At 62.8% G+C, this 21170-nt stretch overlaps 1 protein-coding gene and 1 non-coding gene across 2 annotated transcripts; one reads left to right on the top strand and one right to left on the bottom strand.

Annotated features, from left to right (window-relative positions):
• Positions 1 to 1993: 1993 nt before the first annotated feature.
• SLC39A4 (solute carrier family 39 member 4) lies at positions 1994 to 20665 on the top strand. Its single transcript, XM_038393537.2, has 12 exons — positions 1994 to 2505; positions 5207 to 5491; positions 9693 to 9897; positions 10707 to 10954; positions 13243 to 13414; positions 13827 to 13999; positions 15268 to 15429; positions 16043 to 16150; positions 16562 to 16616; positions 17867 to 18019; positions 18318 to 18505; positions 19777 to 20665. The coding sequence occupies exons 1-12, from the start codon at positions 2296 to 2298 to the stop codon at positions 19906 to 19908; spliced, it is 2091 nt and encodes a 696-aa protein (XP_038249465.1). The 5' UTR covers positions 1994 to 2295; the 3' UTR covers positions 19909 to 20665.
• TRNAR-CCG lies at positions 17371 to 17443 on the bottom strand. The gene has a single exon. It is a non-coding gene; the product is annotated as a tRNA-Arg (tRNA).
• Positions 20666 to 21170: the final 505 nt, after the last annotated feature.

Here is a 21170-nt window from a genome sequence, read left to right as displayed (position 1 = left end):
CCTACTTATACAGCCCAAAATGCCATTAGCCTTCTTGGCAACAAGGGCACACTGTTGACTCATATCCAGCTTCTCGTCCACTGTAACCCCTAGGTCCTTTTCTGCAGAACTGCTGCCGAGCCGCTCGGTCCCCCTTTCCCATGGGCTGCATTCTGCTCTCTCTGGACATGCGTAGCTTGCGCCTGCTCTTTGCGATAGGTGAGTTTGAGTCCCATCCCCACAGGAATCATGCTGTAGGAGGCTCTGCCCCCACAGGGCATTGCCCGTAACCGTCGCTGTGTGCACGGAGGGTGGGATTGTCCTTCGCTGCTGTCCTGGCCCGGCAGCCCGAGTCTGCTACGCTCTGGGACTCCAGGAGGGTCGCGATGTCATCGCTGCTGTCTGACGGGCCCTCCCCCTCTTGCACCAGGCCGAGCTTCCTCAGCTCCAGGGGTTCCTGGCAGTGCTGCCCTGGGCGGGCACTTCTCCGTTACCCGCCCAGGTGCCCGCAGGCAATGCGTCTCCCCGGGGGGCTGGAACATGCCACCTGTTCTCTGCTGGGGTCTCCCTGGAGGTATTCCTGGGGCTGCCCTGCCTCCCTGGGCTTCCATCCCGTCTCCTGAGGCTTCAGCTGCACGCCCCACGGCTCAGCATCTGTCTAATGTGAGATGGTCTTCCTGGAGCAGCTGCTCCCGCAGGGCCGATTATCTGGTCTGGAATTAGGGCTTCTGTCAGCTCCCCGAGACTGCCCGGCGCAGCCCATGTGCGTAATGTAGTAACATAGGGGGCTGTCCCCTCCCCTTCGGGCCCCAGGGCCCCGGGATGCTGGGAGGCTCGAGGCTGTGGTGTCTCGGCTTCGCTCCCCAGGAAGGTTCACTAACAGCTCCACTGTCCTGCCGTTGTCACCCTCCTGCACGGCCAGGTCTGCGTGCGGCTGGAACGCCTCCTCCCACCGGGTCCGTCGCTGGCCTACGCCTGTGTCTGCATGACCCAGGGCTGCAGCCCGAGTGCCATGGCTCCCACTGCCGGCCCTGCCCTGCAGAGAGTGCATGGCTCCCATGCTGGCACCGTGGGGCACTAGCACACAGGGCAGCTGAGCGCAGGTGGAACGTCACTAAACACTGGGCTCTGCTCTGTCCACATGGCCACGTTGCACCCAGCCCTGCTCCCCTGGTCCACTGGTGCCCCCTCAACAACAGACCCTCCCGCCATGGGCCCCCCGACTCCAGTGCCACTGATCGGGACACATGGAGGATCCTTCCAGCCCCAGCCCAGAATGAACGGGACGCTAAAGAATCTGCTGTGGAGTCTAGTGTGATAGAGCTGGGGGGCTGAGACCCAGGACTCTTGGGTTCTACCCCCAGCTCTGGGAGGAGGGTGGGGCCAAGTGGGATAGAGCAGCGGGGGCTGGGAGCCAGGACTCCTGGGTTCTGTCCCAGCTCTGGGAGGGAGGTGGGCTCCAGCAGTCCGAGCCACAGGAAGGATGAGCCGGGGGTTCCTGGCTCTGGGAGGGAAGCGTGTCCTAGTGGTTACAGTGGAGGGCTGTAACATCAGGGATTCTAGCCCCAGCTCTGCACTGATTCACTGCATGACCCTGCATGACTCACTTCCCTGGGAGCCCGTTCCCCGGCTTTGCTGCGTGCTGGGGCTGACGAGGCCGGTGTGGTGGTCGGGGCTCGCCAGGGCAGAGTGAAGTGCCCATCTCCAGCAGAACCACCCCTGCTGTTCACAAACCCTCACTGTCCCCATGTGCGAGACAGGGCTTGTCCTCCAGGGGAGGGAGTTAAGGCACAGAGGGGAAAGGACTGGCGCAGGTTGGCGGTGGAGTGGGAACCAGGAGCCTGTCGTCCATGCGTCTGCCCCGTGCAAGCCTTTCCTTCCTCGTGGAGGAGCTGGGGCCGCTGGGTGAATGAGCTGTCCTGTCTCCAGGGCCGGGGCTGGAGCCATGTTGGGCAATAGCCTCAGAGCAGATCCTGCCTGCTCATTTCCTCCCGGCGGGGGCAGCTCTGCTGACGATGCTGGAGCAGGGCCGTGCCCGCTCTCCTGGCAGAGCAGAGCCCCGCCACTCCCCGGCTGGGCTGGGTAACTCGGAGCCACCTTGCCCTGCCCCTATTGCAGGAGGATCTGCAGAGCTGGACGGGTTCTGTGGAATGGTTAACCCGAGGCAATCTCACCCTGAGCCAATCACAGGCGGCAGTAGCAAATACTTGCCGGATTAGAGCCACTGCTCCCCACAGCTCTGGCTCTCTGGCCCCGGGGAGCCTGGCCGGAGCCGCTGCATCTCCCTGAGCCCGCGCAGCCTTCGAGGACGCTGCCATGGCTCTCCTGGTGCCCCTGGTTCTGCTCTGCCTGGGGGGGGCCGTGTGCCCGGGGCGAGGGGCGCCGGTGCCCAGCCAGGAGGAGATGCTGCAGAGCGTGTGGGCCCTGCTGGCGTCGGGAGAAGGCTCTCTGCCCCACGATGCCCTGGACTCCCTCTTAAGTATCGTGGCGGCCCGTGTGCAGTGCCCAGCAGTGCCGTGTGAAAAGGTAACGCCGCAGCCAGGCGCGGTCCACTCCCCTCCTTCCTCTGCGGGTCGGGAGCAAAGACTGGGTCAAACTCCAGCCTGGGCGGGAGGGGACGAGGCAGCAGGAACGGCAGGTTCCCAGCCGGGGCGTCGCAGCCAGGCCACGGCACCGGCTTCAGGGGGAGTGCCCCGTCTTGGGGTGGGAGATGCGGGGGTGCCACGCAATGGGGAGATGTTAGTGGAGGGGCGTGCAGGGATGGCTCCGGCCAGAGGAGCATCTCCCTGAGCGATGGGGGAGCCCTGGCGTAGCTGGTGCTTTCAGTACTGGCGCTAGCGTGTAGGGGGCAGGGGTGGGAGGATGCCCTGGCTGCCCCGGCTGGTGGCTGGGATCCAGGCCAGCTCCGGCACCGGGAGGAGCAGGGAGGCAGCTCCTTTGTTCCCAACAGTTTACCATCCCTTAGCCCCCTACTCCTCTGACACAGGGCGTCTGTCCCCAGACACAGAACCGGTCCCTCGGCTCGTTTCCCGGGCAGGTTCCTCCCCCCGGGTCTCGCCTGCACCAGCGTGTCTCTGAAACGCCCCAGCGCCAGCCCAGTGTGAGCTCATGTAGACGGGAGCAGGCACTTCAAGCCCCTTGTGAGCAGAATCAGCCCAGACTGGCTGGGCCGGGTCGGCAGGAGAGGGGTGGAGCCGGGGACCTGCACAGGGGCTGGGGCAAGTGCCAAGGGGCTGCCAGGGCAGAGCCAGCCTGGGGCCTCGATTCTACTGTGTCTGTCTCAGCTGCGCCTGGCGGGCTCCAGCTGTTGCCCAGGGCTGCAATTACCGAGGTGACTCGGACTATTACCATTGACTGGGCCAAATCCTGGGCAGTCTCTGATTAGGGAAATTCCCCAGGAAGTCAGTGGGAGTTTGGCCTGCACCGCAAGGGAGCAAGGCTCAGAATTCGCCACTCCCTGCTGCCAGCGGGAGCCTGGCACACCTGCTTCACCTGGGTGCCCATGGCCAACCAAGGGGCAAGGGAAGGGGCATCAGGCCTGCGCTCTGTCCAGTGTGTGTGTGTGCGCGCGTGCACTCTGTTTGCATGATCCCCTTGTGTCTGGCATGTCAGCACCGTGTAAGTGTGGGGTGTGCACTGTTTATATGTGTGTGTGCAGTGTGTGGGTATGTGTGTAGTATATGTAAACTATGTGCGTTTGTATGCAGCGGGGGTGCGCAGTGTGTATGTGTGTGTGTGCACGCAGTGGGGATGTGCAGTGTATCCATGTGTGTGTGTGTGCACAGTGCGGGTGTGAAGTGTGTATGTGTGTGTGTGCAAGTAGTAGGGATGTGCAGTGTATACGTGTGTGTGTGTGCGCACACAGTGTGGGTGCACAGTGTGTACGTGTGTGTGTGCAAGCAGTAGGGGTATGCAGTGTGCATGCATGCAAAGTGGGAGTGTGCCGTGTGTACATGTGTGTGTGCACGCAGTAGGGTTGCACATTGTGTAAGTATGTGGTGTGCATGCAGTGGAGCTGTGCAGCGTGTATGTGTGTGTGTGCACGCAGTGGAGATGTGCAGTGTGTAGGTGTAGCCAAGCCGGCGCGGCTACATGGCCATTGCCCGAGGCTGGAGATCTGGTCTCTGAGACTGGCTGCTCCGGGGAGTGTTTTGCACTGTAGATGAACGCAGTGACTCCAGCTAGAGCAAGCAGGGAGCTGGCCGTTCCCTGCTGCCTGGGGCCGCGCGCTTTGCATCCACACAGGACGCCCAGCCAGCCTTGCTTGCCTGATAAGAGCTGCCGAAGGTAGAGAGGCAAATACTCCCCTAGGACAAGGCTACTCTGGGACCAGGTTAGCAGTAGGGTCCCTTCCTGACCTGGCCACCATCGGACCTGTCCCCAACACGCGGGCGTGTCAGTGCATCGGGCCTGCCAAGAGCTTGGTGTGCGAGCTCATGAGCGAGCCCAGCCTTACCCCCACCTGACATGGGGAAACTGAGGCATGAGGTGGCAAACACAACGGGCCTGTTGGACACACCCCCGAGAGCTGCTGGGTGCTCAGCACGTCCCAAAATCTGGCCCTGCGTCCAGATGCCAATATCAGGTGTCCGACTGTGAAACCGTCAGCCCCACTGTCAGCGCCCGTGGTGCAGAACCCCAGCAAGAGCCGCTTTCTTCTTATGCAGAACGAGAACTTTGTTAGAATAAGGGAAGCCCTGTGATCCCCAGGGCTGCTGCTTCTCAGCGGGGTCTCAGCCAGGGATGGTGCTCAGGGACCACCCTGTCCCCCTCAAGGGTGCGGAGGGTTCTGGGGAGTCCTGAGATGGGAAAGGTTGGAAACCCTTGGCCTAGACCCGTCCCCAGCTCCCCGCTGCTGACTGGAAGCGGCTGGGCCCGAAGCTCACACAGAGACTCACCAATGGCCCAGAGCCAGGCCCTACGCTGGGGATCCCAGCTCCTTGGGTCCCAGGCTCACTGCCCCAAGGGCGCCAAGGTCTGAAGCTGAGGTAAAATGCCCCCTTTGACCCCAGCGCCACAAGTCACCTCGAGGGGCTCACCACCCCACAGATGGATTGGGGTAGTTACCCCAGTGCAGCCGAGAGCAGGTGTGGCAGGGCACGCCGGGCATCCAGTGGGCTCTGCAGTCTCCAGGCCATCGTCACAGCTTGTCACCGATGGCCAGAGGCTGCCCGGTCCCAGTGCGTTGTGGTTTGTGCCAGCCCCAGCTCTGCCCCTCTCCCCACAGTGCATCTCCGTGCCGGACGTCTTCACGCTTGTGGGCAAGGCAGGGACAGGCGACGCCAACCTCACGGCTGCGGAGCTCCCGCAGCTGGGCGCCGGCGTGCTGCTCTACCTGACAGACCCTGCAGCCACCTGCGCTGCAGTGAGGGGCGGCCGATGGGTGGCCGAGGCCGGGGCCTTCCTCACCAGCTTCTCCAGCGGGAATCCCGTTGCCGGGCCCACGGCGGAGAAAGTGGCGGAGCTGCTGGGAGGCATGCGGGAGAATTACAGAGACGCAGACAGGCACCAGGTAAGCGTGTGTGTGTGTGTGTGTGTGTGTGTGTGTGTGTGTGTGTGACTGCCCCCTGCTGGGGAATCGTGTGTGTCACTGCAGGGAATGAGATCTGTTTATTATTATTGTTATTGCCCCTTCAGACCCCAGTGTCACCCTCTGCCAAGTGGCAGCAGATATCTGGTGCTTTGCAGGTCAGCTTCTCAGCGGAAGAGAAATCAATGATACAGGGCCTGGGTCTATTCTGAGAGTGACTTGTTTATTTACATACATGTACCGGTCCTGGAAAACGGGGGGAGGAGGGGGAAGGAGGGTGGTCAAACAGTGTACAGGACATTCCCTTCTTCCAGGAATCTGATTCCAGTTCCCAGGGAGCTACTGTGCGTCAAGAACTGACCCTGGTACAGAGCAAACTCCTGCAGCTCACACAGCTCCACAAACCCAGAACCCAAACAGTTCTCCCAAGACTGAACCCTTGCTTACTCACTGCAAACTCGGCAAACTGTGCATCACAGTGTCACCTAGTGATACCTGCTATAGCATTATTATTTGTATTCAGCAGCACTTAGGGTGTGTTTTCACTGCCTTGTCTCTGGGACTTAGACTCATGTGATTCCAAGCCGGCTCTTCAGCGTCCACACTGCATTGTAAACCTGGGCTTACCATTGCTGGACCCGGGTCTCCCAGTCGTGCTGACAGGTCCGTACTGCACTATGGGTCTCACAGCCTTGCTAACAGGTCCGTACTGCACTATGGGTCTCACAGCCCTGCTAACAGGTCCGTACAGCACTATGGGTCTCACAGCCCAGCCAAGAGCCAAAGGTCCATACTGCACTACGCAGCCCTTTTGACTTGGTTCTGCAGCTTGAGTGGCATCCACACTGGCAAGTGACAGGGCTGGGACCTGACTCACAGCGGGACTCAGGCTGTGACCCACCCTCTAGCAGCTCCTGAGTGGTGTCTGACCCAATTCAGATTGGCTTGCGTGTGGACAGAAGGGAGGTTTGGGTACGAAGCTGAGTGTCCAGTGTAAACGTAGCCAGGCCCAATTGCACTGGGCTCTGTACTAACATCACTCCCTCACTCCCTGCCCTGAAGAGCTCCCCCTCGAGGACAGGCAGAGATGGCAGGTGGAGAGAGCAAACGGGAACAATGAGACGATTGCGGAGTGAAGCAGCGGTGCTGCCATAAGCACCCTATTCATGACTTGTGTGTGCGGGCATGTGCCCCAGGCCAGGCCCTGGCTGAGCAATGCATGAGTAGACACAGGCTCTGGGACAGGTCACTGGACAAACACTTGGGGGAGGCAGGGACCCTGCTGCATGGCACCTCGGGACCAGCGCTGGGAGGGCGCAGAGCGAAACCATTGAGTGCGCCCACAGCCGGGTACCGCGAGGGAATGACAGGGGAAGGAGGGGAGGCCAGAGCATCTCTCCACAGAGCCCTAACCAGGGCCCAAATTGTGATCCCCCTCGAAGGCTGATTCAGATAAATGCCACAACTGGACGGCTTTGGGGCCAGATTCAAACTGGGTCCCCCCAGGCTCTGTGTCCCATTCCCAGCCCTGCCAGTCCTCCCACCCTGGGGCCGGATCGGAGCTGGCGCCCCCGTTGAGGAAAGGCCCCATGTCCCTGTTGTCAGCTGGCGTGTGCGTGTTCTGCCCGTGTGCGGTCCCTTCTCGGCGCAGGTCGCTGGATCAGCTGACGAGTCGCTGCCTTGGGAGCGCTGGTTCGGCTGCTCAGTGTGTCCAGCCCTGGCGCTGCCGTGTTCCGGGGCAGCTCTGCGGGCACGGCTCAGTGACCACGGCGCTTGGCCAGGTTTCGTGCTGTCACGCCACAGTCCACACGCTCCCCGGCCCGCTAACACACAAGGGCCCTGTGGCAAGGAGTGGCTCCGTCAGCGGAAGGACTCGGCGCTGCCCCCGCGGCCGAACCAAGAATGAAGGCGAAGTCCCCCGACTCGTACAGACCAAACCACACAGCCAGCGTACCCCCCACGGACAAGCCACCCCGAGCCGTCGTCCGCCGAACCGTCCTAGCTTGTACCAGATGGGGATGGGAGGGGGGACTGTACTGGCTGGAATATATTCATGGAAATATCTAGTGCCTGGGACACTAGCAACAACTTTGCCCCGTTCATGTACTGGGCCAGGGCTTAAATCCTCAAAGCCCCACCCCCCCGCCTGCCATTCAGGGCTTATGGCTTTATCCCTCGGGAGGGGGTAGGACTTGGGCTTTAACCCTGTGGTGGGGGGGCGGCGTCAGGGCTCAGGACTTTAGCCCCACAGGCGGGGTGCTGGGGCTCAGGCAGGGTGAAAGGAACTTAAGGGACTTACCTGCATGCAGGGCCGGGGTCCTGAGTGGTGGGGGGCTCAACCAGAAGGGGCGGGGCCTTGGGTGAAAGGGGCGGGGCCTTTAAATCTCCGTGCCCTTTAAATCGCCACCGCTACCCCAGGACTCCAACAGTGATTTAAAGGGCCCGGGGCTCCGGGCCCTTTTAAATTGCTGGCCTGGGGAAGCTGCCCCCCGCCGGTACGGTTGGCTGTGTACTGGCTCTTGCTGGTACGCTGTACTGGACAGGACTGGCTTACTTTCACCTCAGGGCTCAGGGCTTTAGCCCCATGGTGGCGGGGGCGGGGGGCTGCCAGGGCTGGGGGCTTTAGCCCCATGGGGGGAAGGGGCGCCAGGGCTCAGGGCTTTAGCCCCATGGGGGGGAGCATGGGCCTGGAGGGGTTGGGTCTGGGACTTTGACTGAGGGGTGTAATTCTCAGCTGATTCGGAGTAACTAGGCTATTTGCCAGTGCTGTGTCTATAAGAAGCAAAACAGGTGTTTGGAGCAGGGACGTCACAAAAGAGCCCTTCACTAAAAGTGTTGTGTCACTAGTTACTACACAGCACTGTCCAGCCATGCGATGGGTTGTTCTTGCAGCGGGCGGTTACCATCTGGTAAATTTTGCTGGACAGGAGACAGGAGCGACCCCCTTCTTTGTTCCACTGGATTGGGCTGGATTTTTATGGCCACACACTGGAATCGGGATGTTAACAACATTTCTGGCCCCTGTTGGTTTGCATTGCTCTGCGGTGCACCAGTCGCTGACGTAGACTGCGTTGTATTTTTGTACAGTCCCATTCTCCATCCTCCCCAACCCCCTGTCCAGCACTAACTGTTAAGCTCAAGTCATGCAAGCCCCATGGCACAGCTCTGCTGTGGTCCCTGGCAGAGGTGGGGCGCGAGGTGTGTGTGGGGGGAAGTCAGCTTAGAGTCCCTCTCGGAAAACACCGATGCGCAGTTGAGGACAGCACTCACAGCCAGGTCCGATTGCCCAGTGGTTCTGTGTGCCGGGATCCTGGCCCATTGCAGTCCCAATGCCCTCTGCTCACGAGCCCTGTGCCCATCAGTGGAGTGCGGATGGGGCCAGGAGTCTGTCACCTGCCCACCTGCCCCAGCAATCACCCCTGCTGACTCGAGACACCGTGTCCCTGCCTGGCTGCCCCCCATCACTGGCCGGTCGTGTTGCCCTGGAAAAGCTCAGACGGGGCCGTGGGACAGTCCATGCAGTGCCTAGGGCCATCCAAGAGCTGGAGCGAGGCGATCGCGCGAGCTGGGCCCTTTCCAGCCAAGTGGCGCTGCCAAGACCGCTGGCGAGAGAGCTGGGACTGTGGCCAAGGAGGAAATTGGCTGGTTACGCTTGTTAGCAAACAGCTCCTGGGATTGAGGCTGGGAACTGGCTGGCAGAGCCCAGCGGGGGCGTCCAATCCACAAACTGTGACCCCCTCTCCTCTAACACTGGGAAGGGAGAGGGGCTGAGGTCCCCCCTGGGAGCCTGTGGGACATCCTGATCTGTCGCTGTCATGGTAGCGCCTTGCCCCCTCCCCATATCACCAGATCTCACCTCTAGGGCATGTCTCGCGGTATCTGGGGGGGTCCTAAAGCTCCAGGCCCTGGAGTCAGGGGATTACAGGAGACTTGCAGCACAAACACCCAGCAGCTTCCAGACCTGCGAGCTGCTGAGAAAAGCAGGAGACGCCCTCCCTCCCCTCGATAGCCCCCTTTGGTATTTCTCATCTCCTCTTGGTGGGCGCTTTCTCGCTCTCCTTCCTCTGTGTGTCCCACCCCCCGCACCGCGAATCCACCCCCCACAGCGGCTGGGGGAGCCCCGACCCATGGGGCGGAGGTGGGGCTGGGCTGGGAGCCGTTCTCATCAGCCCTCTCCCCCCAGCCGTGCCTGGACGCGGGCCGTGTCCTGCAGCAGAGCGCCGCGGTCTCTGGCCGGGTGACGGCCGACGTGGCCGGGAAGGTGCTGGTGACGGTCATGTACCACGCGCTGCTGGGGGACTGCTTCCATGCCCTGCCGCCCCCCCACTATTTCCTGGGGTACATCTTTCGTCACTACGGCAACGAGTCCCAGAACCTGACGCTGGCAGGTGAGTTGGGGCAGCTGTGGTCAGGGATAACCCAGGGCTCGGTTCCCCCCCACACCCCTGCAGGCTCCTCCTCCTCGCAGGGCCCCAGAATCCTTTGCAGCAGGCCACTGGGGGAGGGCTGGGTCCCCAGGGGGACAGCTGGCGGGGACGGTGCTTTGCTGAGCTCCCGCCCCGTAGGAAAGGATGGCACAGGGCGATGGGTCCTGCAGCCCTTCAGCTCCGTGGCCAGCGGGCGCTTGGCATGGGTTTCCCTGCCAACAGGGCGTGTGCCACCTGCTGGCTCCAGGTGTGAGCAGGGCGCCCTCCGGTGGTAGGCTCAGGGACGGCCATGAGCCCCGTCCCTGCCGTCGCTCCAGGCCAGGACTGGTGCCGGTTCTGAGAGGCCCCCGGGCAAAGCCCTGCTCCGGCCCCCGGCAGGCCGATGGTGTGACGCAGGGTCCCCATTACGTCCCAGAGAGCTGGGCTCCCGACAGCCTGGCTGGGTTCTCCCCACTCGCCGGGGGAGCCGGGCTCAGAGGGGGAAATTCCTGCAAAGTCCCATCCCAGCCCCTGCCTCAGCAGCGCCCTCTCCAGGGTGGGGGGGATGGATTTTCCCAGCCATGTTGCACTTGACAACGTCGATGGCGCCCGGCTGCCCACTCCTGGAGCTCTGGGCAGCTGGTGCGCCAGCATCCCCGGGCCCCAGCCAGCTCTGAGCCCTGGGTGGGGGAGGATTAGATGGGGATGGGCAGGAGGCTGCAGGGGAAGGGCCGCTCCTGCCCAGGGGCGACTGGGCTGGGAGCTGGTATTACAGGGTTGCCCTGTGACAGGCCTGACTACACTGATGGGCCATCTGGCCTTGGGGCCAAAGGATGAGCACGCGGACCACCACCATGACAATGGAGCGCACGCCAATCACCACAAGGAGCCCGCATTAGCTCCCCGTGATAGCCAGCACCCTGGCAATCACACAGACCCCGACGATCACTTGGATCCGCACCATGGCAACACGCTCAGGCGGCTGAGGAGCCTCCCCGGAAAGAGGAAGCTGGATGATCCCGGTCTTGTCTGGGACACGGTAGGCAGCGGGGCCACTGCTCTCCCCAAGCCGGCTGTCTGAGGGACCCAGAGTCCAGGGCAGGGGCATCTGGAGAATCATTGGGTTAAAGGCCAGAGGGACCCAGATCATAGTCTGACCTCCTGGGTGTCACAGGCCCCCAGCACTCCCTGGCGAACCCCACAGCTGAAATGTGACCAATGCACCCCAGCCCATAGGCAGAGCACAGCAGGGACCGAGGGGTACCGGTGCCTGAGGCCCCGCAATGGCAGGGCAATGTCCCAGTGAGCTACACCCAGCGAATCCTGGCAAGTGACCCGCATGCTGCAGGGGAAGGTGACCCCCCTGAGGTCCCTGACAGTCTGACTGGGGGGAAACTCCTTGCCCACCGCACATGTAGGGATATCAGACCCTGGGCATGTGAGCAAGAACCAGCCAGCCAAACACCAGAGAAAGGGACTGCCATCCCCAGTGCTTGAGGAAGGAGATAAATCCTCCAAGGATACACTGGGGAAGATCCCTTCCTGACCCCGCCGGTGGCCGGCTGAAGCCCTGAAGCATAGACACAAACCGGAAGTGAGCCCCGGGCTGCCGAGCCCAGCCCCCACCATCACCAGCCACCCGCCAGAAACGCGTCCAGCTCTCTCCTTCCTAACCCCAATTCAGTTGCTCTCCCCAGAACCACTAGTGGTAGGCTGTCCCAAAGCCCGAGAACAGAACCCAGGAGTCCTGACTCCTAGCCTCCCTCTAGCCAAGCTCCCCTCCCAGGGCTGAGAACAGCCTTTCTCAGGATAATGGGTACTGCCTGGCAGCAGCCTGGCTGGACAGAGGTCTGGGGGCAAAGCCACGGGATAGGAAAGTTTCACACCTGCGTTTGAGTTTAGGGCTGGAGTCGTGTCCTGCTGTCTGGTGAGCAAAGGGCAGTAGCTCAGGGCTGGTCCCAGTGGCAGGAAGCAAAGAGCGTGGATTGCACCCTCAGCAAGTTTGCAGATGACACTAACTGGGAGGAGAGGTAGATACGCTGGAGGGGAGGGATAGGATACAGAGGGACCTAGACAAATGAGAGGATTGGGCCAAAAGAAATCTGAGGAGGTTCAACAAGGACAAGTGCAGAGTCCTGCACTTAGGACGGAAGAATCCCATGCACCTCTGCAGACTAGGGACCGAGTGGCTCGGCAGCAGTTCTGCAGAAAAGGACCTAGGGGTTACAGTGGACGAGAAGCTGGATATGAGTCAACAGTGTACCCTTGTTGCCAAGAAGGCCAATGGCATTTTGGGCTGTATAAGTAGGGGCATTGGCAGCAGATCGAGGGACGGGATCGTTCCCCTCTATTCGACATTGGTGAGGCCTCATCTGGAGTACTGTGTCCAGTTTTGGGCCCCACACTACAAGAAGGACGTGGAAAAATTGGAAAACGTCCAGCGGAGGGCAGCAAAAATGATTAGGGGACTGGAACACATGACTTATGAGGAGAGGCTGAGGGAACTGGGATTGTTTAGTCTGCGGAAGAGAAGAATGAGGGGGGATTTGATAGCTGCTTTCAACTACCTGAAAGGCGGTTCCAAAGAGGATGCAGAGTAGCAGCCGTGTTAGTCTGTATTCGCAAAAAGAAAAGGAGTACTTGTGGCACCTTAGAGACTAACAAATTTATTAGAGCATCCGATGAAGTGAGCTGTAGCTCACGAAAGCTTATGCTCTAATAAATTTGTTAGTCTCTAAGGTGCCACAAGTACTCCTTTTCTTTTTTCCAAAGAGGATGGATTGAGACTGTTCTCAGTGGTAGCAGATGACAGAACAAGGAGTAATGGTCTCAAGTTGCAGTGGGGGAGGTTTAGGTTGGATATTAGGAAACACTATTTCACTAGGAGAGTGGTGACGCAGTGGAATGTGTTACCTAGGGAGGCGGTGGAATCTCCTTCCTTAGAAGTTTTTAAGGTCAGGCTTGACAAAGCCCTGGTTGGGATGATTTAGTTGGGGGTTGGTCCTGCTTTGAGCAGGGTGTTGGACTAGATGACCTCCTGAGGTCCCTTCCAACCCTGATCTTCTATGATTCTATGCAGAGCCACCAGCCCAGGCAGTGTGGCAGCAAGAGCATTACGCTTGGACCTCGGGCTGGCAGTGAACCAGGGCAGAGCAGGCTGAGAAGCTGGAAACCTTCTGGGGGTGGGCTGGATCCATGTCGCTGGAGCCAGGACAAAGCCCTGGAGAGGCCGCTATCCACTGGCTGAGGGCCCTGGGCCGTGGAGGGCTCAGATCCGTGGCTTGGGTGCCCCTGACTCCATCAGTAACTCACCATCTGTGTTTCCAGATGTGTCTGAGCCCCGGTGACCTCCTGGAGATCTACAGCCTTGAGCCCGACGCAGGGATCTCTGGCCCGGACTTCACCAGCCTCAGCCCGGCTCTGATCCAGCAGCAGCTCAGTGGGGCCTGCTCTGTCCTTCACCTGAGCGTGCCTGGCGGCCACCTGACCGTGGCAGAGAGTGAGGCCCTGTCTCCTGTACTGCTTTCTGTGCCGAGCTGGGGCTGCCTGGCGAGAGGGGCCCCATGGCTGGGCTTGGTGGTGCTCATGTGTTATGTCCCGGCTAGGTTAGAACAAGGGCCACCCCCCAGGGCGTGCGGAGATCTCTCCATTTCCAAGCATCTGGTGGTAGGACGGGAGGCGGTGGCCACGGTGCCCCATGTCCCCACAGCAGCTAACAGCTCAGGACTGAGGCAAGTGCCCTGCCCCCTCCCGCGTCCTGTGCCCTGTGGGGGCAGACCCCAGCTCCTTCCTGCCTCAAGTGCCTGGGGGAGGAGCTGGAAGGGGGCATCGGGCTGGCTGGGAGTAGTGCGTCCTGCCCTGTGCAGGCTGGGGCTCCGGGCCGGGGTGGGTGACACCCGCTCTCTGCGCAGGGTACATCTATGGCTCGCTGGCCACGCTGGTGATCTGCCTGTGTGCGCTGCTTGGCATTGTCCTGCTTCTGTGCACCGCCTGTGCCAGCGCCTACCCTTACATCATCCAGGGCTTCGTCAGCCTGGCCGTGGGCTCGCTCACTGGGGACGCCCTGCTCCACCTCATCCCCCAGGTGAGCTGCTGGGCCAGCCGGGGGTCCGCGCCTGGGCACTGCGTGCACAGCTCGGAAATGGGCGTGGGTGAGACCCCAGTGGCGGTGTGCGTGGGCACGGGGGCGGGTGCACATGGGTGTGCGTATGGGCATGTGTGAGTGTGTGCACATGGATGTACGTATGGGCACATGGGTGGGTGTTACGGAGTCCCTGGGTGATGCTCTGGAACGGCTCCCTATGAAGCCAGGCAGGACTCTGGGGAGTCTCCTCTCTGGGAGCAGCCTGTCTGCAGGACACACAGCTCACCCGGCTTCCCCCTTCCTGGGTCTGACCTCGGAGCATTCAGCATCCTCTGCCCCTCCGTGTGCTTCCCACAGCCAGTCCGCTCAGGCAGGGTCCTGGGGAAACCAGAGGGTCCCGCACCCCAACTCCGCAGTCAGACGTGACTCTCAGCCAGCCAGTAAAACAGAAGGTTTATTAGACAGGAACATGGTGTAACACAGAGCTTGGAGGTGCAGAGAACAGGACCCCTCAGCTGGGTCCATTTTGGGGGGCAGTGAGCCAGACAACCCCGTCTGCACTTCATTCCTCATCCCCAGCCAGCCCCAAACTGAAACTCTCTCCAGCCCCCCCTCCTCTGGGCTTTGTCCCTTTCCCAGGCCAGGAGGTCACCTGATTCCTTTGTTCTCCAACCCTTTAGCTCTCACCTTGCAGGGGGGAAGGGCCCAGGCCATCAGCTGCCAGGAAACAGGGTGTCGGCCATTCTCTGTGTCCAGACCCCTGCACACACCTGCCCTCTAGGGCTCTGCAATAATCATACCCCCTTATCCCACCATCTAGATACTTAAGGACTGCATAGGGGAAACTGAGGCACCCTCACAATATTCAGAGGAAACATTAAGAACAGTCCCGCTTTGTCATAGCGGGCATGTGGGAGTGTGTGCACATGGATGTACGTATGAGTACGTGGGTGTAGATATGGGCACATGGGTGTGCGTATGGGCATGTGCAAGTGTGTATGAGCACGTGGGTGTACATGTGGGCACATGGATGTACGAGGGCACATGCGAGTGCGTATGGGCACGTGGGAGTGAGTGCACGTGGGTGTGCAGATGGTTGCGTGCGTGCTGGCCAATGGGGGAGCGGGGGGGGGGAGCATGCACATGGGTGTGTGGCAATGGCAGGGGCGTGTACTTACACACGGGGAGTGCGTGAGCAGAGGGGGGAGCCCCAGCATGCCCAAGTGATTCCCCGCCCCGGCTGAGACTCCCTAGTGCTGTCGTTGCAGTTCCTGGGCCTGCACTCGCACGCGGACGAGGGGCACGCGCATGGGGCTGAGGAGGCCGGGCCCAGGGACACCACCTGGAAGCTGCTGGCCGTGCTGGGTGGCATCTATGCCTTCTTCCTCCTGGAGAAGTTCTTCAGCGTTCTGGGGGACGACGAGCCCAAGGTCTGGGGGGGCGACGGAGGCAGGTGGGGGAGGGAGATGGGGTATTTTGGAGGGGCAGGATGCACAGAAAAAGCAGGTGCTCTCCCCTGGCAGCCAGCACTGACCCCAATGCCCCAGTGCAGCACTAGGGGTGCTGTGGTGCTGGGAGCAGAGTAGGGGCTCAGCAGGGGGTGCTGTGGTATAGGGAATGGGGCAGGGGCTCAGTAGGGGGCGCTCTCCCCTGGCACTCAGCCCTGACCCCAATGCCCTGGGTGGGGTAGGAGGTGCTGTACTGCAGGGAGGGGGCTCAGCATGGGGTGCTGGGAGGGGGGGGCTCAGCAGGAGGCGTTCTCCCCTGGCACTCAGCACTCACCCCAATGCCGTAGGGGGTGGGGGTAGTGGGAACTGTGCTGCTGGAATGGGTTAAAGATCTCCTGGCCCTTTCCCCGCGTCTTAGCCAACACCCCCTCAGGTGCTGCCTGGCTGCATCCCGGCCTCCCGGCGCTGGTGCTCCGTGCCCTGGGCTGTGGGGGGGTGTTGCACCTGCCATGCCCCCGAGGCGGGTGCCTGTGGGCCCCGAGGGCCGCTCCCTGTGGGGGGGGCACTGGGTGAGCTGTGTGTGTTGTTCTGGCAGGACGAGGCTGGTGGGGGCCACCCGCACGATCACGCCATGTCCTTGCAGCTCTACCAGGCTGAGCAGAAGAGGAAGAAACAGGAGAAAGGCACCTCGCAGGCTGACCTGGTAAGGCCCAGCCCCCAGGATGGTGGGGGGAATGATGCAGGCTGCAGGGTGGGGCCAGCCATGTGGGTCTCAACCGCTGGGCAGCGCCAGGTACAGCCCAGTGAGCACGTCCTGGAACGTCGCGTCCCCCTTGCTAACATCGCAGCCTGGCACAGCTCTGGGGCTGGCCTGGCAGTGAAGGGGTTAAGGGCCAGTTCTGTGTCCTGATCACGGCTGAGCGGAGCGGGGCGCGTGTCCCATGCCGGCCATGCCTGACCCTGCTGGGGGTGTGGCCAGGGGTCCCAGGGTCACTGCTTGGGGTGGTGGTCTGGGCCCCAAGGGGCACTCTCAGGCAGCTGCTGCCAGCAGAAGGCTCCCCCAGGTGAGGGCCAACCCTCCCGCTCCCTGTCTGTCCATCCCTCCCTCCTCCAGGTCACCGCGGAGGAAGCCAGTCTCAGCAACACGGGGCCGGTGAGACGCACCCGGGGTGAGTGAGTTAGTGCCTCTACCCTGCAAGGGGTGCCAGCCCGGTGAGCCTCTCGGTGCCACTCTCCAGCCCCAGCAACCAGCCTCCAGCCCTCAACCCCGGAACCCCCCAATCAGACCCAACACCCCCCCCAACCCCGGAACCCCCAATCAGACCCCACCCAGCCCCAATACCCCCCAACCCCGGAACCCCCAATCAGACCCCTCCAACGCCAGAACCCCCAATCAGACCCCCCATGCCAGAACCCCCAATCAGACCACACCCAGCCCCAACACCCCCCAACCCCGGAACCCCCAATCAGACCCCCCCAATGCCAGAACCCCCAATCAGACCCCACCCAGCCCCAACACCCCCCAATCAGACCCCCCAAATGCCAGAACCCCCAATCAGACCCCACCCAGCCCCAACACCCCCCCATGCCAGAACCCCCAATCAGACCCCATCCAGCCCCAACATCCCCCCAACCCCGGAACCCCCAATCAGACCCCACCCAGCGGGGGTAGGAGCAGCTCAGGCACTGGAAGGCTGGAGCAGAGGAAATCCCTGGGATAGGGGCTACCCTGCGTCTGGGGGGCCAGGGCAGGTGGGGCCCTACAGCCTCTTACCCGCAGCCCTGGGGCTTCACCTTTCTGCTGCTGCTCCCGCCTGGTGCCCCCTGGCACTTTGCTGCCCCTGGCGCACTCACCCCCCAGAGACATATTTCAGCTTCTCCCCCAGCTTAGGTTTGGGAAAAGCAGAAATATTTGTTACCCCCCAACCCAGGTGGGACTTGAACCCACAATCCCCAGCTCCGGAGGCTGGTGCCTTGTCCATTAGGCCACTGGGCCGCTGGTGTGGGGCAGCTCTCACACACTCACACAGTGACAAGGGCTTGACGTTGTTCCACCCCAGCAGAGGCACCAGGCCTGGGGCCACGTGGGTCTTCGGGGCTTCATGACCCATCCCCAAAGTATCCGCCGTTCACTGCTGTCAGAGACAGGCACCAGGGTCGCTGGGCTGAGGCTGTGCAGGAGGGGGCAGGGATCCTGGCAAGCTAGGTCTGGGTGGGTGGGGCCGGGGGTCCCAGGCTGGCCAGGCCTGGGGCTGTGGGTGGGGCCGGGGGTCCCAGGCTGGCTGGGCCTGGGGGTGTGGGTGGGGCAGGGGGCCTGGGGGTCTGGGTATGTGGGGTGGGGGGCCCCAGGCTGGCGGTGGTCTCTCCATTGGGAGGGGACCGGCCCCTGGCCCAGCCCTGACTGCCCCTCACTCCACAGAGCAGCGCATGATCCCCTACATGATCACCATCGGAGACGCCATCCACAACTTCGCCGACGGGCTGGCCGTGGGGGCCGCCTTCTCCACCTCCTGGAAGACGGGGCTGGCCACGTCGCTGGCCGTGCTGTGCCACGAGCTGCCGCACGAGCTAGGTGGGCGGCTGCCCCGGGCGGTGGGGGAGTCGCCGGATGCTCAGCCAGCACTGGGCTGCCCCAAGGCCGTGCTGCGGGTTATTCAGCCCAGACCCCCCCAGGGGAAATTTCCCAGGGACTCCGGTCCGGGACCGGCTCAGAGCAGCTCTTACCCGGCTAGCTGGGGGGGTGACTCCAGGCTCCGGCTGGGCCAGCCCAGGGGAGGTGACGCCCCGCCCAGGCTGGCGTAGTGGGGGGCGACCGGCAGCCCAGGCTAATGGCAGCCCCCGCTGACGGGGTCTCGTTCCCGCCCCGCCAGGGGACTTCGCGGCTCTGCTGCACGTGGGGCTAAGCGTCAAGAAGGCCTTGCTGCTCAACTTCGGCAGCGCCCTGACCGCCTTCCTCGGCCTCTACATCGCGCTCTCGGTGACGACGGGCGAGGAGTTCCAGGCCTGGATCTTCACCGTGGCCACGGGCCTCTTCCTCTACGTGGCCCTTTGCGACATGGTGAGCGACTCGCACGCAGGCTTCCCCTGGCTCCGGACCCCTGCCCTGCCCCCACGCCCAGCTCGCCAGAGTCCTAATCCAAGGGTCCCGCTGAGAGCTGAGTCTGGGGGTGTGGGGACCCCAGGGCTGAGCTAGCAGGGGGCTGCGGGTCGGGATCGAGGGGCACTGGCAGAGCTGGGGGAGTGGGGAGGCCAGGGCTGGGCTAGCAGGGGCTGCAGGATTGAGGGTATCAGCAGAGCTTGAGGGAGGGGGGAGCCCAGGGGTGGGCAAGCAGAGGGCTCCGGGTCGGGATTGAGGAGTGTCGGCGTAGGGGCACGGGGGGGTAGCCTAGTACTGGCTTTCTCCTCAGTGCCCCTCGTTTTCATTAGCACACCGTTCTCCCCTGAATTCAGTGAGGTGACGGGGGCAGAGCCCAGGGGGTGCCAGAGCCTGGCGATGGGGGGCAGGGCCTGTTGCAGCAGGGAACACAGGGCCCCTCGGCTCAGGGGCCAGGGCTGCACTTGCTGAGCCCCTTGCTAGCCCTGCCGTCCTGGGGGAGCCCAGAATTCCCTGTTTCGCTGCCCCCAGGGAGTCTAGGGTCTGGGCAGTGTCACTGCAGCCCTCTCCTCCCCATTCCCTGTCACCCCCCCGTCCAGCCCACGGGCACCGACCTCCCACTCCTGGCTGGGGGTTCCGGCAGAGCGCCCCAGCTCCACGGGCTGGCCAGGGCGTCCCAGGGCTGGGAGCCCTGCGGGGAAGCCAGGGCAGTGCAGCAAGCGCTCCCCAGTCAAGGCGGATCCCTGTGGGCTGTGGTGCCGAAAGCGGGGTGGGGACTTGCTAGGAGGTGCTCTCCCTTCAGGGTCCCTAATGGCTGTGATGTGCTGGCCCAGCGCGACGGGGCGCTGCCTTTCGGATGAGACGTGAAACGCAGGCCCCTGATCTCTTGCACTCAGCAAAGCTCCCAAGGTACTTTCCCGCTGCTGGGGCCTTAGCCCCCTTCCTGGCCGAACCCCAGTGTGGGTGCTTCCCTTTGGCCCTGGCTGCAGCTGGGATTTATCTGGGCAGTGGTGCTGTGGCCCTGAGCCAGTTGCCCTGACCCACCCCAGAGGTGGCTGCATTTCAGTGGTGGGCACTGTGAATCCTTCTGGGAGAGCTGTGGGCCCTGCGGTGCTGTAGCCCCTGACCGCGTCGCCCACACAGTGCAGGGCTGCTGGGGCCACGCACCCCAGGCTGGGGCTCCGTACCGGGCACGGTGGGTGCAGGCCCTGCCCTAACCCCCCTTTCCCTTCCAGCTGCCAACCATGATGAACGTGAAGGACAAGCGGCCTTGGCTGCTCTTCGCCCTGCACAACCTGGGCCTGTTGGGGGGCTGGGCCATCCTGCTGCTGCTGTCCCTGTATGAGGAGAACTTCACCCTGCTGTGACCCCTGCCCGGCCCCCCATGGAACTGAGCCCACAGGGGGAGGTGGGGCTGCCTCCAGGGGGGAGGGGCACAACCAAGCAATGGGCATGACTGAGGGGGGGCTGCTCTTCACTGATGCCCGTGGACTGTCTGCAGAGCATCCTGTGCCCCTGTCTGTTTGTGCTATTTATTGGGAGAGCAACAACCCCTGGGCCCTGCGCGGGCACTCAGAGGGATGGCACCCTTCACACCCAGCTTCCCAGGCCCTGCGCGGGCACTCAGAGGAATGGCACCGTTCACACCCAGCCCCCCAGCCCCTGCATGGGCACTCAGAGGGATGGCACCGTTCACACTCAGCCCACCAGGCCCTGTGTGGGCAATCAGAGGATGGCACCATTCACACCCAGTCTACCAGGCCCTGCGCAGGCACTCAGAGGATGGCACTGTTCACACCCAGCCCACCAGCCCCTGCACGGGCACTCAGGGATGGCACCATTCACACCCAGTCCCCCAGCCCCTGCACGGGCACTCAGGGATGGCACCGTTCACACCCACCCCCCGGGCCCTGTACGGGCACTCAGAGGGATGGCACCGTTCACACCCAGCCCCCCAGCCCGTGCGTGGGCACTCAGAGGGATGGCACCGTTCACACCCAGCCCTCCAGGCCCTGTGCGGGAACTCAGAGGGATGGTACCTTTCACACCCAGCCCCCCCAGCCCCTGTGCGGGCACTCAGAGGGATGGCACCGTTCACACCCAGCCCCCCCAGCCCCTGTGCGGGCTCTCATAGGGATGGCACCGTTCACACCCAGCCCCCCAGCCCCTGCGTGGGCACTCAGAGGGATGGCACTGTTCACACCCAGCCCCCCAGCCCCTGCACATGCACTCAGGGATGGCACCGTTCACACCCACCCCCCGGGCCCTGCATGGGCACTCAGAGGGATGGCACCGTTCACACCCAGCGCCCGGGCCCTCCCTAGGGCAGCCACGCCAAACACAGATCTCAGGGACACTCTTCCCCCACCCCAGGGATCGCCCCTCCCACAGCACTGCTCACCCAGCGCAGCCCAGCTCCCTGGGGCTTGGCTCAGGTCCTGTGGCCCTGCCCCCACCCCCCAAACTACCCCAGGTGCCCTGCAGGTCATGCAGCTGGGCAGCCCCTCTGGACAGGGATGGCCTGGGGCTCTCTGAAAAGGCCCGTTGTTTGCTTAGTGCCCAGCCCAAGGGGGCCCGATTTCTGCAGGGGCCTCCTGGCGCCACCACCTCACACAGCCCAGCCATAGAT

This window comes from Dermochelys coriacea, chromosome 2, assembly GCF_009764565.3.
Source record: "Dermochelys coriacea isolate rDerCor1 chromosome 2, rDerCor1.pri.v4, whole genome shotgun sequence".
Lineage (NCBI taxonomy): Eukaryota > Metazoa > Chordata > Testudines > Dermochelyidae > Dermochelys > Dermochelys coriacea.
The sequence above is the reverse complement of the archived record's forward strand: the minus strand, read 5'-3'. Positions and strand labels throughout refer to the sequence as shown.

What these genes read in the sequence shown, in the direction of transcription:
- SLC39A4 (XM_038393537.2), top strand. Translation starts at nt 2,296, where the DNA reads ATGGCTCTCCTGGTGCCCCTGGTTCTGCTCTGCCTGGGGGGGGCCGTG. An exon ending in CAGCAGTGCCGTGTGAAAAG is followed by an intron (nt 2,506 to 5,206) that starts GTAACGCCGCAG and finishes CTCTCCCCACAG; the next exon opens with TGCATCTCCGTGCCGGACGT. An exon ending in CCGGTCTTGTCTGGGACACG is followed by an intron (nt 10,955 to 13,242) that starts GTAGGCAGCGGG and finishes CTGTGTTTCCAG; the next exon opens with ATGTGTCTGAGCCCCGGTGA.